The sequence below is a fragment of the Drosophila novamexicana genome, unplaced genomic scaffold (assembly GCF_003285875.2).
Source record: "Drosophila novamexicana strain 15010-1031.04,08,12 unplaced genomic scaffold, DnovRS2.1 tig00004554-arrow-pilon, whole genome shotgun sequence".
Lineage (NCBI taxonomy): Eukaryota > Metazoa > Arthropoda > Insecta > Diptera > Drosophilidae > Drosophila > Drosophila novamexicana.
This window is the reverse complement of record NW_020825051.1, coordinates 3,382,498-3,395,125: the sequence shown is the minus strand read 5'-3', so window position 1 is coordinate 3,395,125 and position 12,628 is coordinate 3,382,498. Positions and strand designations below refer to the sequence as shown.

The window sequence follows — 12,628 nt, the reverse complement described above, 5'->3', positions numbered from 1 at the left end:
TTACAGCCGAACAGCTGACACAGTTATCGATATCAAGTGCAGCTTCCATTTTTGTATCGTGTTATCGATAACATAAGGCGCGCGGGCCAGTTCAAATATGAATTCCACACCATTTGTTAGAATGCGTTATTTTATTTGTGCTTAAGAGTTAGTTGTATAAAGGCTCAGTTATTAAAGTTAGGAAGGCAAAAGCGCCCTTGGCTAGTATTGTAGACTTTCAGTTAAAATCAGTTAGAATCCATCCAGGATTAGTTAAGAAAAACGCTTCAAAAAGGCATCCGTCCGTAGGGACATTCGTCAGGTTATAAAAATGGGCTCTAAGCAAGGCCACTGTCAACAACAAAAGATTTCAATAAATTAGAAAAATATTCAATTTACGACCAGCCGCCCGTCAGTTTGTGAAAGAGTTCCTCGTTCAGCGTCTGATTGTTATCCTTGGAGCGCATGGACATAAAAATGTAGCCGCCTATAAACTCATGGACCACCTTACAGTCGGCGGAGTGGCAAGAGAAGACGACATTCTCGTCATTAAACTGTATCATCATGCACTTAATGCCCCAATTGACATTCCAGGCCTTCATGCTGTTGTAGCGCCAGGTCTTAATGTGATCCCCAGTGCTCAGGTCCATGCGCATAATGCGATTGTGAGCCACGCCCAGCAGCTCCTCCTTCCGATGGCCATCGAACTTGATGATGAACAGCGAGACGCCAAAGTCGGGCAGCGATTGCCAGGCCTGTATGTACTTCAGCTTGGCTTCAAGCAGCGTCAGCTCCCGCACATTGGCATGCGCCTCCAGAATGCGCTGCACCGCCTTGCCGGACAGCTTGCGCAGCATCTTGGGTGACAGATAGTCCACAGCATCCACGCTCCGCGGATCAATGTTGACATGCACGCCGTGCACGGGTCGCTGCATCTGCAGCAGCGACAAGATACCATCGACTTCACTCTCGTATGTGCTGTCGGCCAAGGAGCGGCCCTTGGCTGCCAAGCGACAGGCTGCCAGCCACTTGGCGTACTGCTGCTCGTTCTCGCAGCGCACCCAGACCTCGCTGTTGGGTCCATGATGGTCCTCGGGCGAGACCTCTAGGCGTATGGCATATTTGCCCTGCGCAAGATTCACGTCCGGTGTGACTTCGCAGCCGCGCAAATTGATGGTAATGGCGGGTGCAGTGCATCGCGAATCCTCGGCAGTCTTGTAAAGATGCAAGTGCAAGTCGCGGTAGATAAAATAATAGCGTTTGTAGCCTCTCAGCGTGAAACGTTGGGGCTTGAGGAAGCGCAGATAATCGGAGAGTTCCGGTATGCGTGTGATATTAACAGGATCATGTGCATTGCTGCCTTCCAGTGTGATCTGCAGCTCATTGAGCGCGGAATCGATGTCATCGTCGTCGTTCTCCTGACTGGACGTCTCAATGCCCGAGTCAATGGCTGCCAGCGGCTGCATGTCCACCTGATGGTTCACCTGGAATTGCAAGGCGGCAAACATAAGCGTCTCCTCCTCGGTGCAATCCAGCTCCTCGTTCAGTATGGACCATTTGGCCTGCTCGTACAGCTGATTGATCCGCACCTGATCGTACTTGGGATTCATATCAAAGAACGTATAGTACTTGAAACGTAAACACAGTGTATCGTACTCCCGTATGCCCTGTTCCATCAGAGACAACGAGCTGTCCAGCCAGCCAACATTGAGGCGTGCCTTCTCCACCAGCGATTTGGGTCGCAGTAGGCGAGCGCGCACATCCGCACTGGGCGTATGCGGCGAGCTGGCCAGGTTCTCTTGAAAATCGCCCAGACTAGAGGAGGAGTCGTAGGTGCCGTAGCCAGTTTGGCTGGGCTTCCGGTTGCCGGGCGTATGAGGCGTGGGTGAACGCCTGCCTGCGGCATTGTGCGGCGACAGGGGCGCACAGAAGAACAGGCCCGGCGCTGATGGCTTGTCCAGGCTGCCGTTGCTGCCGCCATTAAAGCCCGAATTGATGGGCACAAACGAGTTGGTATCCGGTGCCGGTTGCAGATATGTGGTGCCATCCGGTTCGGCTATGGGCACACGCTTCAGATGCGGCAGCTGTGCAAAGTTCTTCTTCAGATGCTCCGCCTCGAGTGGCTTACATAACGACAGCTCCTCCGGATAGCGTATGTCCAGCTGCTTGCACAGATTCACAACAGCGCCGAACGTCTTCGCCGAGTAGTCCACGCGACAGTCTATATAGCGCAGATCCGGCAACTGGACGCGCAGCACCTTGTGCATGGGCGTAAAGTGCAGCAAGCTGTCTGCCTGCACGCCGCACTGGTCGAGGGTGGCGCGAGTGCGTGTTAGCCAAACGTTCTTGGCCGGCCAGTAGAGCGCATGATCGGACCAGTCCTTCGGATTCTCTGGATCGACCAGCTGCAGCAGTATGCTGCCCAGGTGCTGATCGCCGCGCACGCGCATCGTGCGCTCCAGCGCCAGATCCGTTATGAAGATGCGCAAATTCCATGAGTTTTCGCCAACGTGAATCATTGCAAGACTTTGCTCTGTTCTTTGTACTTTTACTGTTGCTGATTGCGGATGCTGACGTCAAATGTGCCCTCTCCGGCTGTCAGCCTCAAACGTCCTTGTCGCGGCGCCTACGTGCGTTGGGTTCGCCTACAAATGAGATGAGTTTGTGTTGCAGCTGTTTAATTATAGAGTTATTTAAGCGAATTCTTTCGATTTGAACTACACACTTTAATGCGGGCACGCTACATATGTCGTAATACTTCCGGATGCGCACAATTGCATTGATTGATTTTCACTTAACAAACTGGAGCAATTAATGAAAATGCATTGAAATAGAAAGCGCCCAGTGTTCGCCGTTCGGTGTTCAATTGAGAGCTGCTGCCGTTCACAGCCGAACCAGTTGGCTGGTCCATGCGAACTAGATGAGCGAACCATTATGGGAATTGCAACAAGTTGCCAGCTCCGCGCCAATCGATAGGCAGGCTTTCGCTTGGCGATTGGCCAGTACCGTTACATCTGCGCCAACTGCCGCTGTTTTTTGTTTGCCATGGCAACGGATTGGAGATTTGACCAGCCCCAAGGCTAGAGTTTTCAATGAATTTGTACAAACAAACAATAAACAAACGAGAAATTCGTAACCACAGCAGCAGCCAGTCAATTTTCAGTTATAAATCGACAGCTGAACAGCCGGCAACACATACCCAATACCCACATTCGAATCCAGCATTAACAATATTTACACATAGAAAAAAAGCACGCCACAATAAATACAACTTTTCTGCGCAACAAAATAAAATAAATTGCACACTGTGTGTGCACTTTGATGGTAACGCCTCAAGACCGCATCGATCTTTAGTGGAGCATCTCGCCTGGGATAATAACACCATGTCGTAAGTATCCGTGTCCAAGCGGTCCGCATCACAACAACATTGTGCCTCAACCGCCTTCCATCCTTAACTCGCGACTCTCAGGTTGCCGGCAAAAAGCTGTGAGAGCCTTTACTCGGCCAGCTCTCGCGAATCCGCCAGCCAGATCTATCAGCGCAAGCAGCCGGCGCGCGGCTTGAAGGCCAATGGCATCCGCCAGCCCTCGATGGTGCCCAACAATGCCACCAGTGAGATACATCAGCGCGTAATGTCGGCGCGCAATTTGCGCGCGAAAACCTTTCAGAATCAGCTGGCCGATGCCCAGGCAGAGATATCCAATTTGGCGCACGAGAATCGCATGCTGCGCACCATGCACAAGCGCCAGTCGATGGCACTCAACAAATATGAGAATACCGGAGCAGAGCTGCCGCAGCTATTGCATTCGCATGCCGAGGAGCTGCGCGTCTGGCAGACCAAGCATCGCAATGTGCAAGCCGCCAACAAGGAGCTGGAGGCAAAGCTCAAGCAAAAGGAGGCACAGATTCTAACGCTAAGCGACCAGAACAGACACTTCAGCCAGCTCATCAGGGACAAGTAAGCGTTAGTTGATTACTGAGGATCGTTGGAACTAATAAGTTGTCTTGCAGAAACCTAGACGAACGCCAGAAGCTGCAGGATAAGCTGCGCTCATTGGAGCAGCGACTGCAAGAGAAGGATAACGATATGAAGCTCATGACACGCAAGGTGCAGCTGGAATCTAAGAACTTTCGCCAGCAGCTGCTCAACGAACAGAAGAAATGCAAGGAGGTCATGCTGAAGCTGGAGAAGGCCAGGCTCGAGATTAGCGGCTATCGCAAGCTGGAAGAGTTTACAGTTAGTCCAAAATCGACATATATTTATTGAACTATATTACATGCGCGCAATTGCAGGTTGACAAGGCTAATCCCTTGGCCTCTGGTCGCCGCACCAAGTTGACTGCCGTCGAGGATTCGGACAAAATTGACAAACTGGAAAAGTCACTGGAAATGCTGGACAAGGCCATTGAGAAGAACAACCAGAGTGAATTTAATGCGCTGACTGACGTCCTGGAGACCGATTCCAATTTTGACTTTGAGAAGGATGATGCCGATGAGGAGAAGAACCCAGCTCAAGTGCCGGATGCTCAGGATAAGGACAAGCCAACACGCGCCAAATTGACACTGCCACCGGCCACCACCCTGCCCAAGCCGTTGGCCAACAATTCAAACAATTCGTCCCGTCTCGGCCAGTTAAATCCTTCCAAGCCCAAACCCAATCCTCGCCTGCGCAGCGGCGCTGGCGGCAGTGTATCCACTCTGGCCAGCAGCAATGCGCGGAGCAGCCTGACAAGCAAGCGCCGGGATAACGATATAAGTGCCAAGCACACTGCAGCAGCCGATGCGGCTGCCGACAAACTGGAGGCACTAGCAAAAACATTTGAATACGACTACGAAGAAGATTCCGAGCGTGGCGTGGACGATGAGGAAGATGGCGATGCCAAAAAGTATGGAAACATGGACCAAGAAGATTATGGAACCGAAGAGGAGGAGTCTCAGAATGATGAATATGCCCCCTACTTGGATACAAAATGTGAACTGGCTGAGATGCTCGAGATGGAGGAGGAGTATGAAGATGACGACGACGACGACGACGAACAATCACCAAAGCCCCCAACCCAAGCAGGCTTGGTAACTAATCAAAAAAACTCTTAAGTAACCATTAATTATATAGTAACTATTCCATCAACACAGCAAAAGGGTAATTTGCGTGCGCCCAGCATGAAGGAGAATGTGTCTGGCTTGCGAAAGCTAATCTCTGATGACTACAAGGAACGCGAGAGCTTCTTGGACATACATTGTCGCCCGAACTCGGGCAGCAACATGCGCGATGATCCCGCCAAGAAGAAGCGCAGCAGCATCTCTTCTACAGGCACCGCCGGAGTTGGCGCCGGGGGCCAAATGGTTGCCAGTCGCAAGCATGCTCTGCTCGCCGCGCTCAAGGTCATCGATGACAACAAGGATGAGGACTAGTTTCAGTTTTTCTTTTTCTAGACTTTAAGCTGCGTTAAGTTATATTTTTTAATTGATTCCAAGTAAAGAGCTCTGTAAGCGCGGTAGCCGTAGCATGTGCAGCAATTGCTGGACAAGTGCTGGTCCATATGGATGGCTTGCCCATTTGTGCCAGGATTTGGTTCAGTGCGTGTTGCACCTGCTCCAGCGCCGTTGAGCAAGTAAAAGCGAGTTGTGTAAACCATTTTAAATTGTACAAATTTATTTTCACGCTTATCCTAAGATTTATATGTACATCATTTATTGTTTCTGCCACGCATCTTGCTGATGGCCCGGGAGACCTTCTTGCGCAGCTCCTTTTGCCGCCTCAGCTTGGAGGCTTCTTCGTCACGTTTTTGTGCTCGGAACTTTTGCATACGCTGCTTGGTTTCCTTGCGTTCGCGTTGGCGCTTATCCTTGTAGTTGGTCTCGATCATCTTCATCATTTTGGCCACCTTCTGCTCGTAGGGCGAGTTGATAACGGCAACGCGTTCGAGCACTTGCCTAGGATTGTCTGGCGCCAGCTTGGGCTTATCCTTGTAGGGTAGCGCACGCTGCAGTGCCTTGGGTATAACCAGCGGGCGGAAGATCTTCGGCTTGCGCACAATATCTGTATACATGCTATCCGGCTGTGCTTCGTTCTGGAGTGCTCGCTCCCGCTTTAACTGACCTAGCGTCTTCATGCCCTGCCACTGGCTCTTCTGCTCGGGTGGCAGCAGCAGCGATGTGATTGGAGCGTAGAAACGTGGCACATCCACACGGAACCAGGTGCGACAGAAGACAATGTCGCTGAGCAGAATCTTGTCCTCGAATGTTGCACGATAGGAGCCCTCGGGCGTGTGATGCGCCTTCTTGATTTGGCCGCGTATACCGGAAACGGTCTTGATTTTGGCGCCCTCAAATTTGGCCACCTCAAGCGAAGAGGTGAACATGTCCTTAATGAACGCCGTGTTTTTGTAGATTTTGAATGGATGTCCAACCAGCTTAAGTTTTTTCATGATCTGCGACGATTTGTCCAGTTCGGTAACGCAGCCTGTGGCGGCTATGCGGAAGCCCAAACGCTTCATTTCCTCCTGATCCTGGCGCACCGTTTGCAGCGCCAAGAAGCCAGTATTCTGCGGCGTTATTGGACCCCAAAAGGTCATGCTGCAGGTCACATGATTGGGCGTATACTTCAGATAACGATGCCTCAGGTTATCCTCCACCTTGGCATAAATGGCGACCGTTTGGAAGCGACGCCAGCCCATTGAGACTATAAGCGGATCGCCCGTCTTGAGGATCTTCTTGTACCAGCGATGCTTTTTAACCTTGCAATTGACATAGCCCACATTCTCCTCGGTCATGTTGAGTGCGCCCACCAGCACGGGATAACTGGCATCGAAATTCTCCACAAACTCCGCAGGAATTGTCTTAAAGCCCAGGCGCACATAAAGGCCGGCGCGGTAGCCTTCGATTTGAATACGCAGCTCGTTGTCCAGCTGGGCAAATTCGCTTTTGTTCAGTTCGCTTTGCTTCTGCGCCTCCGCCTTAAGGTCCTCGTAGAAGGAATGGTCGCCAGTGATCCGGCCGCCATCGTCCTCAGCCTTCTCGCCGCTGTTGTCGTACTCCGCATCGAATTTGGCCTTCAGCTTTAGCTTCTTGGCCATCAGTTCGGCTTTTGTCAGATTCTCCTCCTCCACGCGCGTCATTTTACGTTTGGCAGCCGTAGCAGCTGGAGCAGCTGCCTCATCATCGTTTGGCTCGTCCTCGGCGATCGCTGCCTTGGGCTTGCCGCTGTGCTGCTCACCCGTCTCCAGATCCTCAAAGTCGCCATACACCTCGCTGTCCGCATCGCTCATGTCATCCAGCTTGAGCAAATTTTCGGCATCCTCCGAAGCCTTCCACTTGCCAGTCACAAAGCAGTTCTTGATTAGCTCCTTGTTTGCCTCGGATAGCCAGTCTCGCGTAGCATCTGATGCGGGAAAAATTCGAATCTACTCTAGTCTAAAATATTGACCACACTTACCGCTTTGATACTCGAAGAAGCAGCGCTCGTCTTTGTCACGTATGTCCTTGTCCTTCTGCAGTTCCGTTTGCTTTTTGGTGGCCACGCGAAACAGACCGCCCAACTCCTCCTCAGAGTCGTCGGCATCCTCTTGCTGCTGCCTGTTGACTTCGCCCTGATTGTATACTCCGTATACCAGACGCATCAGATTGCGCGACTCCGAGTGGCGTTGCAGGAAAGCATCGCGCGCCTTTTGCGCCATATTCGTTTTCCAGCTCATGTTGCTGGCCAGGATGCGTGCTTCATCATCCTCTTCGTCGGAGCCATCGCTTGGCGCCGCGGCTCCCTTGACATCTGTCAAACATTGATACTCCTCATCGCCGGAGGACGCATCGTCACTGTCCTGTTCCATCTGCTCGACCTCATCGCTATTTTCATCACGCCAATCGTCGGCCGCAAATTCGTCGGGCTGGTCTTCATCGCCGGAGGCTGCGTCCATCCCCGAATCATCTGCATCGTTCTCATCTTCCTGCTCTGAATCGTCCTCGTCCTCGGCTTCATCTTCGCTTTTGAAATCCTTGGACTTGATAGGCACACTGTCTGAAAAGAGTCGGAACTCCTGCTGTTCAATCTGCTCATCCATGGTGGTTTTCTTGTCTATCAGCTTGTTGACTAGCGCCTCCTGCTCCGTGGCCTCGGCCGTTTTCTCCTTGTGCGAGTGTGATCCTTGGAGCTCAATGTAGACCGCATCCTTGTCGTATACGATGCCACCCACACCCGACATGGGTGCATAGAGTAGACGCTCCTTTTCCAACAGGCTACGCTTCTTCTCTGTGCCCGGCAATGGACACGGATCAGGTATGAGGCTCAGCTCGTCAATGCGTGCGTCGCCCAGGCCAGCAATGTGCACCATGTGCTCCTGCTTGAGCGGCACACCGCGCACATAGCCATAGAGGACAACTTCGCGATCGCACTTGGGATTACGGCGCACCGTGTCCGTGTTGGTGATGTCCTCCACACGATCCACCAGAAGGTAGCTGTGCGCGCCACGCCACTGGAGTGGCCGGAACTTTATGACAGATATAAACCGGCCCAGATTCTTGATCTCATTACGCAAGTACTCGCCATGCAGAAGACCCGACAGATAGAAGAGCTTGGCGCCGTCGTAAACCTCCGTCCAGAAGCGATGCTTCAGCTCCTTTTTGCGTTTGCGCAGCTGTTTGGGATTCTTGATCATGTCCAGGTGCGTCAGCACACCCATTATCTTGGGCATGCCGTGCACCTGGCATATATTGAGGAACTCGAAGATCTCCATTTCGAAGCCGTAGCTGGCATCACAGAGTAGCAGCACCAGATCCGCGCACTTGGCTACATCGATCATGGAGTTGATGTCATTGTTGCACTCCAGCAGAGTAATGCGGCGCTTCTTTGAGGTAACTATGGTGATGGGACCACGTATGTCCGTGACATTGGTGCGCGTGAAGCTCTTGATCAGATTCTTGATGAGCGTTGTTTTGCCCACTTTGGGTGGGCCCACAATGGCAATCAGCACTGGCGGCGGCTCATCGGGTGTCTGGTCGACGACGGGTATGTGCTGCTTCTTGGCCGTTAGATCCTCTTTGCGTCGGAAATTGCGCTCCGCACGCTGGGCCGAGTTGATGGCAAACGCTTTTGGATTACGTTGGCGCGCAGTCAGCTCTGGTTCCTTTTGATTGGCGTCCTTTTTGGCCTTTACCTTCTTCTTGTCCGCCTTGACGCCGGACTGGCGTGCGCGGTGCTGTTTACGCTTGTCCTGGCCAGCATCATCGGCCATTATTTAAAAGAAAATAATGTAAATTTCCGCAACTGTTTATGTGTGGGATTGCACGTGCTAGCGGCGATGTGAAACAGTTTGGTATTTTAATACCAAGCTAGACATAAGGGTTTTTGACATTTTCGTTTGAAAAAGAATTTCGGTCACACTGTGGATTTTAGTTTTGGGGGCCAAACGGTCACACTGTGCTGCGAAGCAATTTTTTCGCATTATTCATTTTTAGTTAAACTTGCAAAATGCTTTTGCGTTTTGGCAAAGTGAAAACCTATTAAATAGGCCCGACTTATTGGCACACGCATACACATCCTTTGTACGCCAAACGCCCAGTAACACTGACAGAGCGCTGTCAAAAAATATAAAAGCTCAATACTCTCGCCCTGGCACTGGCACTGGCAAGAAGCAGCACCAGCAGCAAAGGCGGCGCGTAGTAAAAAAAATTTTCTTTTAGGGAGCCAAACAAAAGAAGCGACGGCAGAGTTCAGGTAAATGTTAATTAAGCGTAAAGCAATGCAAAATGTTTGCCAAGTGTAAATGCAAACTTTTCAATTAAAACGACCAGCAACGTCTGAACGGCAACGTTTTTGTCGGCAGCTGTTGAAGGGGTCAGGCGTTGTGCAGAGGGGCGTACGCAGGGGCGCCCGCCTGCCTCTGCTGGGGTGGGTGGCACTGGCCATTCAGATTCCCTGGAGCCGCCTCCTTCGGCGCGAGATGTCTGTTCCATTCAATGCCACTGCCACTCTGGCTGACCTTGTGCTGCTATCGATTTCTGAAATTGCATAAAAAAAGCCCAAAAAAAGTGAAAATGAGAATAAAATAAAAAAAAATCAGACAGCAAAGGCAAAAATCAAGTGAACTGCACACAAGTGAAGGTTAAACAATTTTCTATGGCACGGACGCTGTTCTTTGTTTGCTGCGCTGCGCGACAACAATAAGAATAACGGCAACAACAACAGCGACAACAAAAATATTCAAGAAATAAAAGAACAACAACTGCGATCAGAGTCCCAGAAGCGCATACATTATTCTTTTGTTGTTTTGCGCTGTTTTCCCTTTTATTTTTCTTTATTGAATTTCAAGCGAAAGCAAAGTCGAGAAATTCGTTTTAATTGCCAGCGTCGCATCGCGACTGTTTTCTCTCTTTCCCTGCAGCTATGGAGAGTCCTTGTGAGTCGGAGAGCTCCCTGGATGGTGGCACAATGCTGCCACCGAGTCCAGTTTCCCGGGAGCAGCTACAGAAGCGCATCGAGTCGCTGACACAGCAAAATAAGTGAGTGAGCCCAAGGAGTTCCAGAAACTTCTTAAACCTTTTTGCTTATTTTACATTTCGCAGAGTTCTAAAAGCTGAGCTGGACACGTCCAAGACAAAATGCAAAGTGGTGCAGGAGGAGAATCGCTTTTTGAAACAGGCATCTGTTATAATCGTGAGTACTTGCAATAGAAACGTGCGTGCCAACTGTAGCCAAATGATTTCCATTGACAGCAAGCCAAGGCGGAACAGGAGGAAGAGTACATTTCCAACACACTGTTGAAGAAAATCCAAGCACTTAAGAAGGAAAAGGAGACGCTGGCGCATCACTACGAGCGCGAGGAAGAGTGCCTCACGAACGACTTGTCACGCAAGCTGGACCAGCTGCGCCAGGAGAAGTGCAAGCTAGAGCAGACGCTGGAGCAGGAGCAGGAGTGCTTGGTCAACAAGCTGATGCGCAAAATCGAAAAACTGCAAGCGGAAACAGATAACAAGCAGACCAATCTCGAGCAGCTGCGTCGCGAAATGGTTGAGCTGGAGAACACACTCGAACAGGAACAGGAGGCGCTGGTCAACAAACTGTGGAAACGCATGGACAAGTTGGAGACGGAGAAGCGCTCACTGCAAATAAAACTTGATCAGCCGGTCTCTGATCCGACAACGCCACGTGATATCACCAATAATGCCAATGGCGACACCGCCACCAATTTGAGCGCACACATCCAGACGCTGCGCTCCGAGGTGCTGCGTCTGCGCGCCAATCTCGCTACCGCCCAAAAGGAGGAGAAGTCCATCAGGGAGGAGAACGCCAGGCTGCAGCGCAAACTCAAACAGGAGGTGGAACGACGTGAGGCTCTGTGCCGCCATCTTTCCGAATCGGAGTCGTCGCTGGAAATGGACGAGGAGCGCTTTTACAATGAGAATCTTATGGCTGGCGGACCGACTGCTGCTGCAGCTGTAAATGCTCAACGACAGCGTACCATTAGCAGTCCCGTTTCGCACAGTCCCTCAAGCAGTCGTCCCCTTAGTCCCGGAACGGCCGGACAGAACCGTTGCTATGCCTGCGGGCAACTTGTGGTAAGCACGATTACAGTGTGATATCCGGATAGACATATTAACAAAATATTTAAACTTTATAGAATCGTCGCGCCAGCGAGCGCTTCATCAAGCCAGCACTGCCTACGCCCATGCTGGGCCTTAACACTTCCGCACCGAATGTGTTAACCACCGCAAATCCATTAATGGCCACCGGACCCGCTGGCATCTATGGCGGCAACGCAACTGGCGCTGGCGCTGGTGCTGGTACTGGCGCTGGTGTTGGTGTTGGCGGTGGTATGGGTGGCTTTCTATCGAATCTTAGCAGCGAACGACTGAGCTTAGGTGGTGGATTAACGCAGGGAACGGCACATAATGCCAGCGGCGGTGCAGGCACTTTTGTTGCCGGCGGCATCTTATCGTTGAATAACCAGTTAACGGGCACATCTAGCAGTGCCTCGTCCTCGTCGTCCAACTTGATGATGAACAATTCGTCCAGCGGTAATTTGGTCAACAGCAGCAGCAACTCATCCCTTTCGGCTTTTACGCCCACCAATCAACCAAGTGGTGCGGCCACGGCGTTTATACAGCCGGCCAGCCCCATGGATACTTCCACATGCAAGGAATAGTTAGCTCTGTGGCCAACATATTTTCTCTCCCACGCTCCACACTCACACACAACACACACCACACACACGTACACTTACACACGCATACTTACATATACAGGCACGCAAGCAAGCAACCAGTTTAACAAAGTATAAAACACTAAAACCATAATGTAAGCTTCTCTCTATGGAGCGGCTCAAAGTCGCATCATTTATTTCTATTTGATATCAAAATCTCTTATAGTTATTGCGACAAACGTAAACACTTTCAATTATCTACGGTATTCCTACACATCGGTGGTGGCAGGAATTACAAATACTTAGCATTAATGTCTAAGAATGAAATGTTTTTTTTTTTTACTTTTGATCAGTTTAACTAAAAATGAAGAAAAGAAAGAAAAAAAGAAGAAAGTAACAGCATATGTAAAACCAATTTCCCACTTTTTCCTCGCATGTATGTGGGTCTAAAATTTTTTGAGTATGTTTATGTAAGTCAACAAATAAAGTTCAACAATTAAAATTTATCAAATTAT

General features: G+C 50.6%; 4 protein-coding genes across 6 annotated transcripts; 2 read left to right on the top strand and 2 right to left on the bottom strand.

Moving 5' to 3' along the window:
- Positions 1-136: 136 nt before the first annotated feature.
- Positions 137-3,110, bottom strand: LOC115769937 (unc-112-related protein). Of its 2 annotated transcripts, none has more exons than XM_030714980.1 (2): positions 2,705-3,110; positions 137-2,652 (listed from the first exon to the last, which is right to left on the bottom strand). In XM_030714980.1, exon 2 carries the CDS (start codon positions 2,496-2,498, stop codon positions 375-377), a length of 2,124 nt encoding a protein of 707 aa, XP_030570840.1. In that variant the 5' UTR covers positions 2,499-2,652; positions 2,705-3,110; the 3' UTR covers positions 137-374. The 2 variants fall into 2 exon arrangements, with proteins under 2 accessions (XP_030570840.1, XP_030570839.1); XM_030714979.1 differs by having other exon boundaries at positions 137-2,624.
- An 80-nt stretch (positions 3,111-3,190) lies between these two features.
- Positions 3,191-5,608, top strand: LOC115769938 (DNA ligase 1). The gene is made up of 5 exons (XM_030714981.1): positions 3,191-3,367; positions 3,449-3,937; positions 3,991-4,216; positions 4,273-5,049; positions 5,113-5,608. The coding sequence occupies exons 1-5, from the start codon at positions 3,363-3,365 to the stop codon at positions 5,389-5,391; spliced, it is 1,776 nt and encodes a 591-aa protein (XP_030570841.1). The 5' UTR covers positions 3,191-3,362; the 3' UTR covers positions 5,392-5,608.
- Positions 5,609-5,616: 8 nt separating this feature from the next.
- Positions 5,617-9,246, bottom strand: LOC115769936 (ribosome biogenesis protein BMS1 homolog). The gene is made up of 2 exons (XM_030714977.1): positions 7,415-9,246; positions 5,617-7,360 (listed from the first exon to the last, which is right to left on the bottom strand). Exons 1-2 carry the CDS (start codon positions 9,204-9,206, stop codon positions 5,667-5,669), a joined length of 3,486 nt encoding a protein of 1,161 aa, XP_030570837.1. The 5' UTR covers positions 9,207-9,246; the 3' UTR covers positions 5,617-5,666.
- Positions 9,247-9,376: 130 nt separating this feature from the next.
- LOC115769939 (coiled-coil domain-containing protein 6) lies at positions 9,377-12,604 on the top strand. 2 transcript variants are annotated; one of them, XM_030714982.1, is made up of 5 exons: positions 9,377-9,688; positions 10,356-10,473; positions 10,537-10,627; positions 10,687-11,529; positions 11,592-12,604. In XM_030714982.1, the coding sequence occupies exons 2-5, from the start codon at positions 10,358-10,360 to the stop codon at positions 12,114-12,116; spliced, it is 1,575 nt and encodes a 524-aa protein (XP_030570842.1). In that variant the 5' UTR covers positions 9,377-9,688; positions 10,356-10,357; the 3' UTR covers positions 12,117-12,604. The 2 variants fall into 2 exon arrangements, with proteins under 2 accessions (XP_030570842.1, XP_030570843.1); XM_030714983.1 differs by lacking the exon at positions 9,377-9,688 and adding an exon at positions 9,756-10,075.
- Positions 12,605-12,628: the final 24 nt, after the last annotated feature.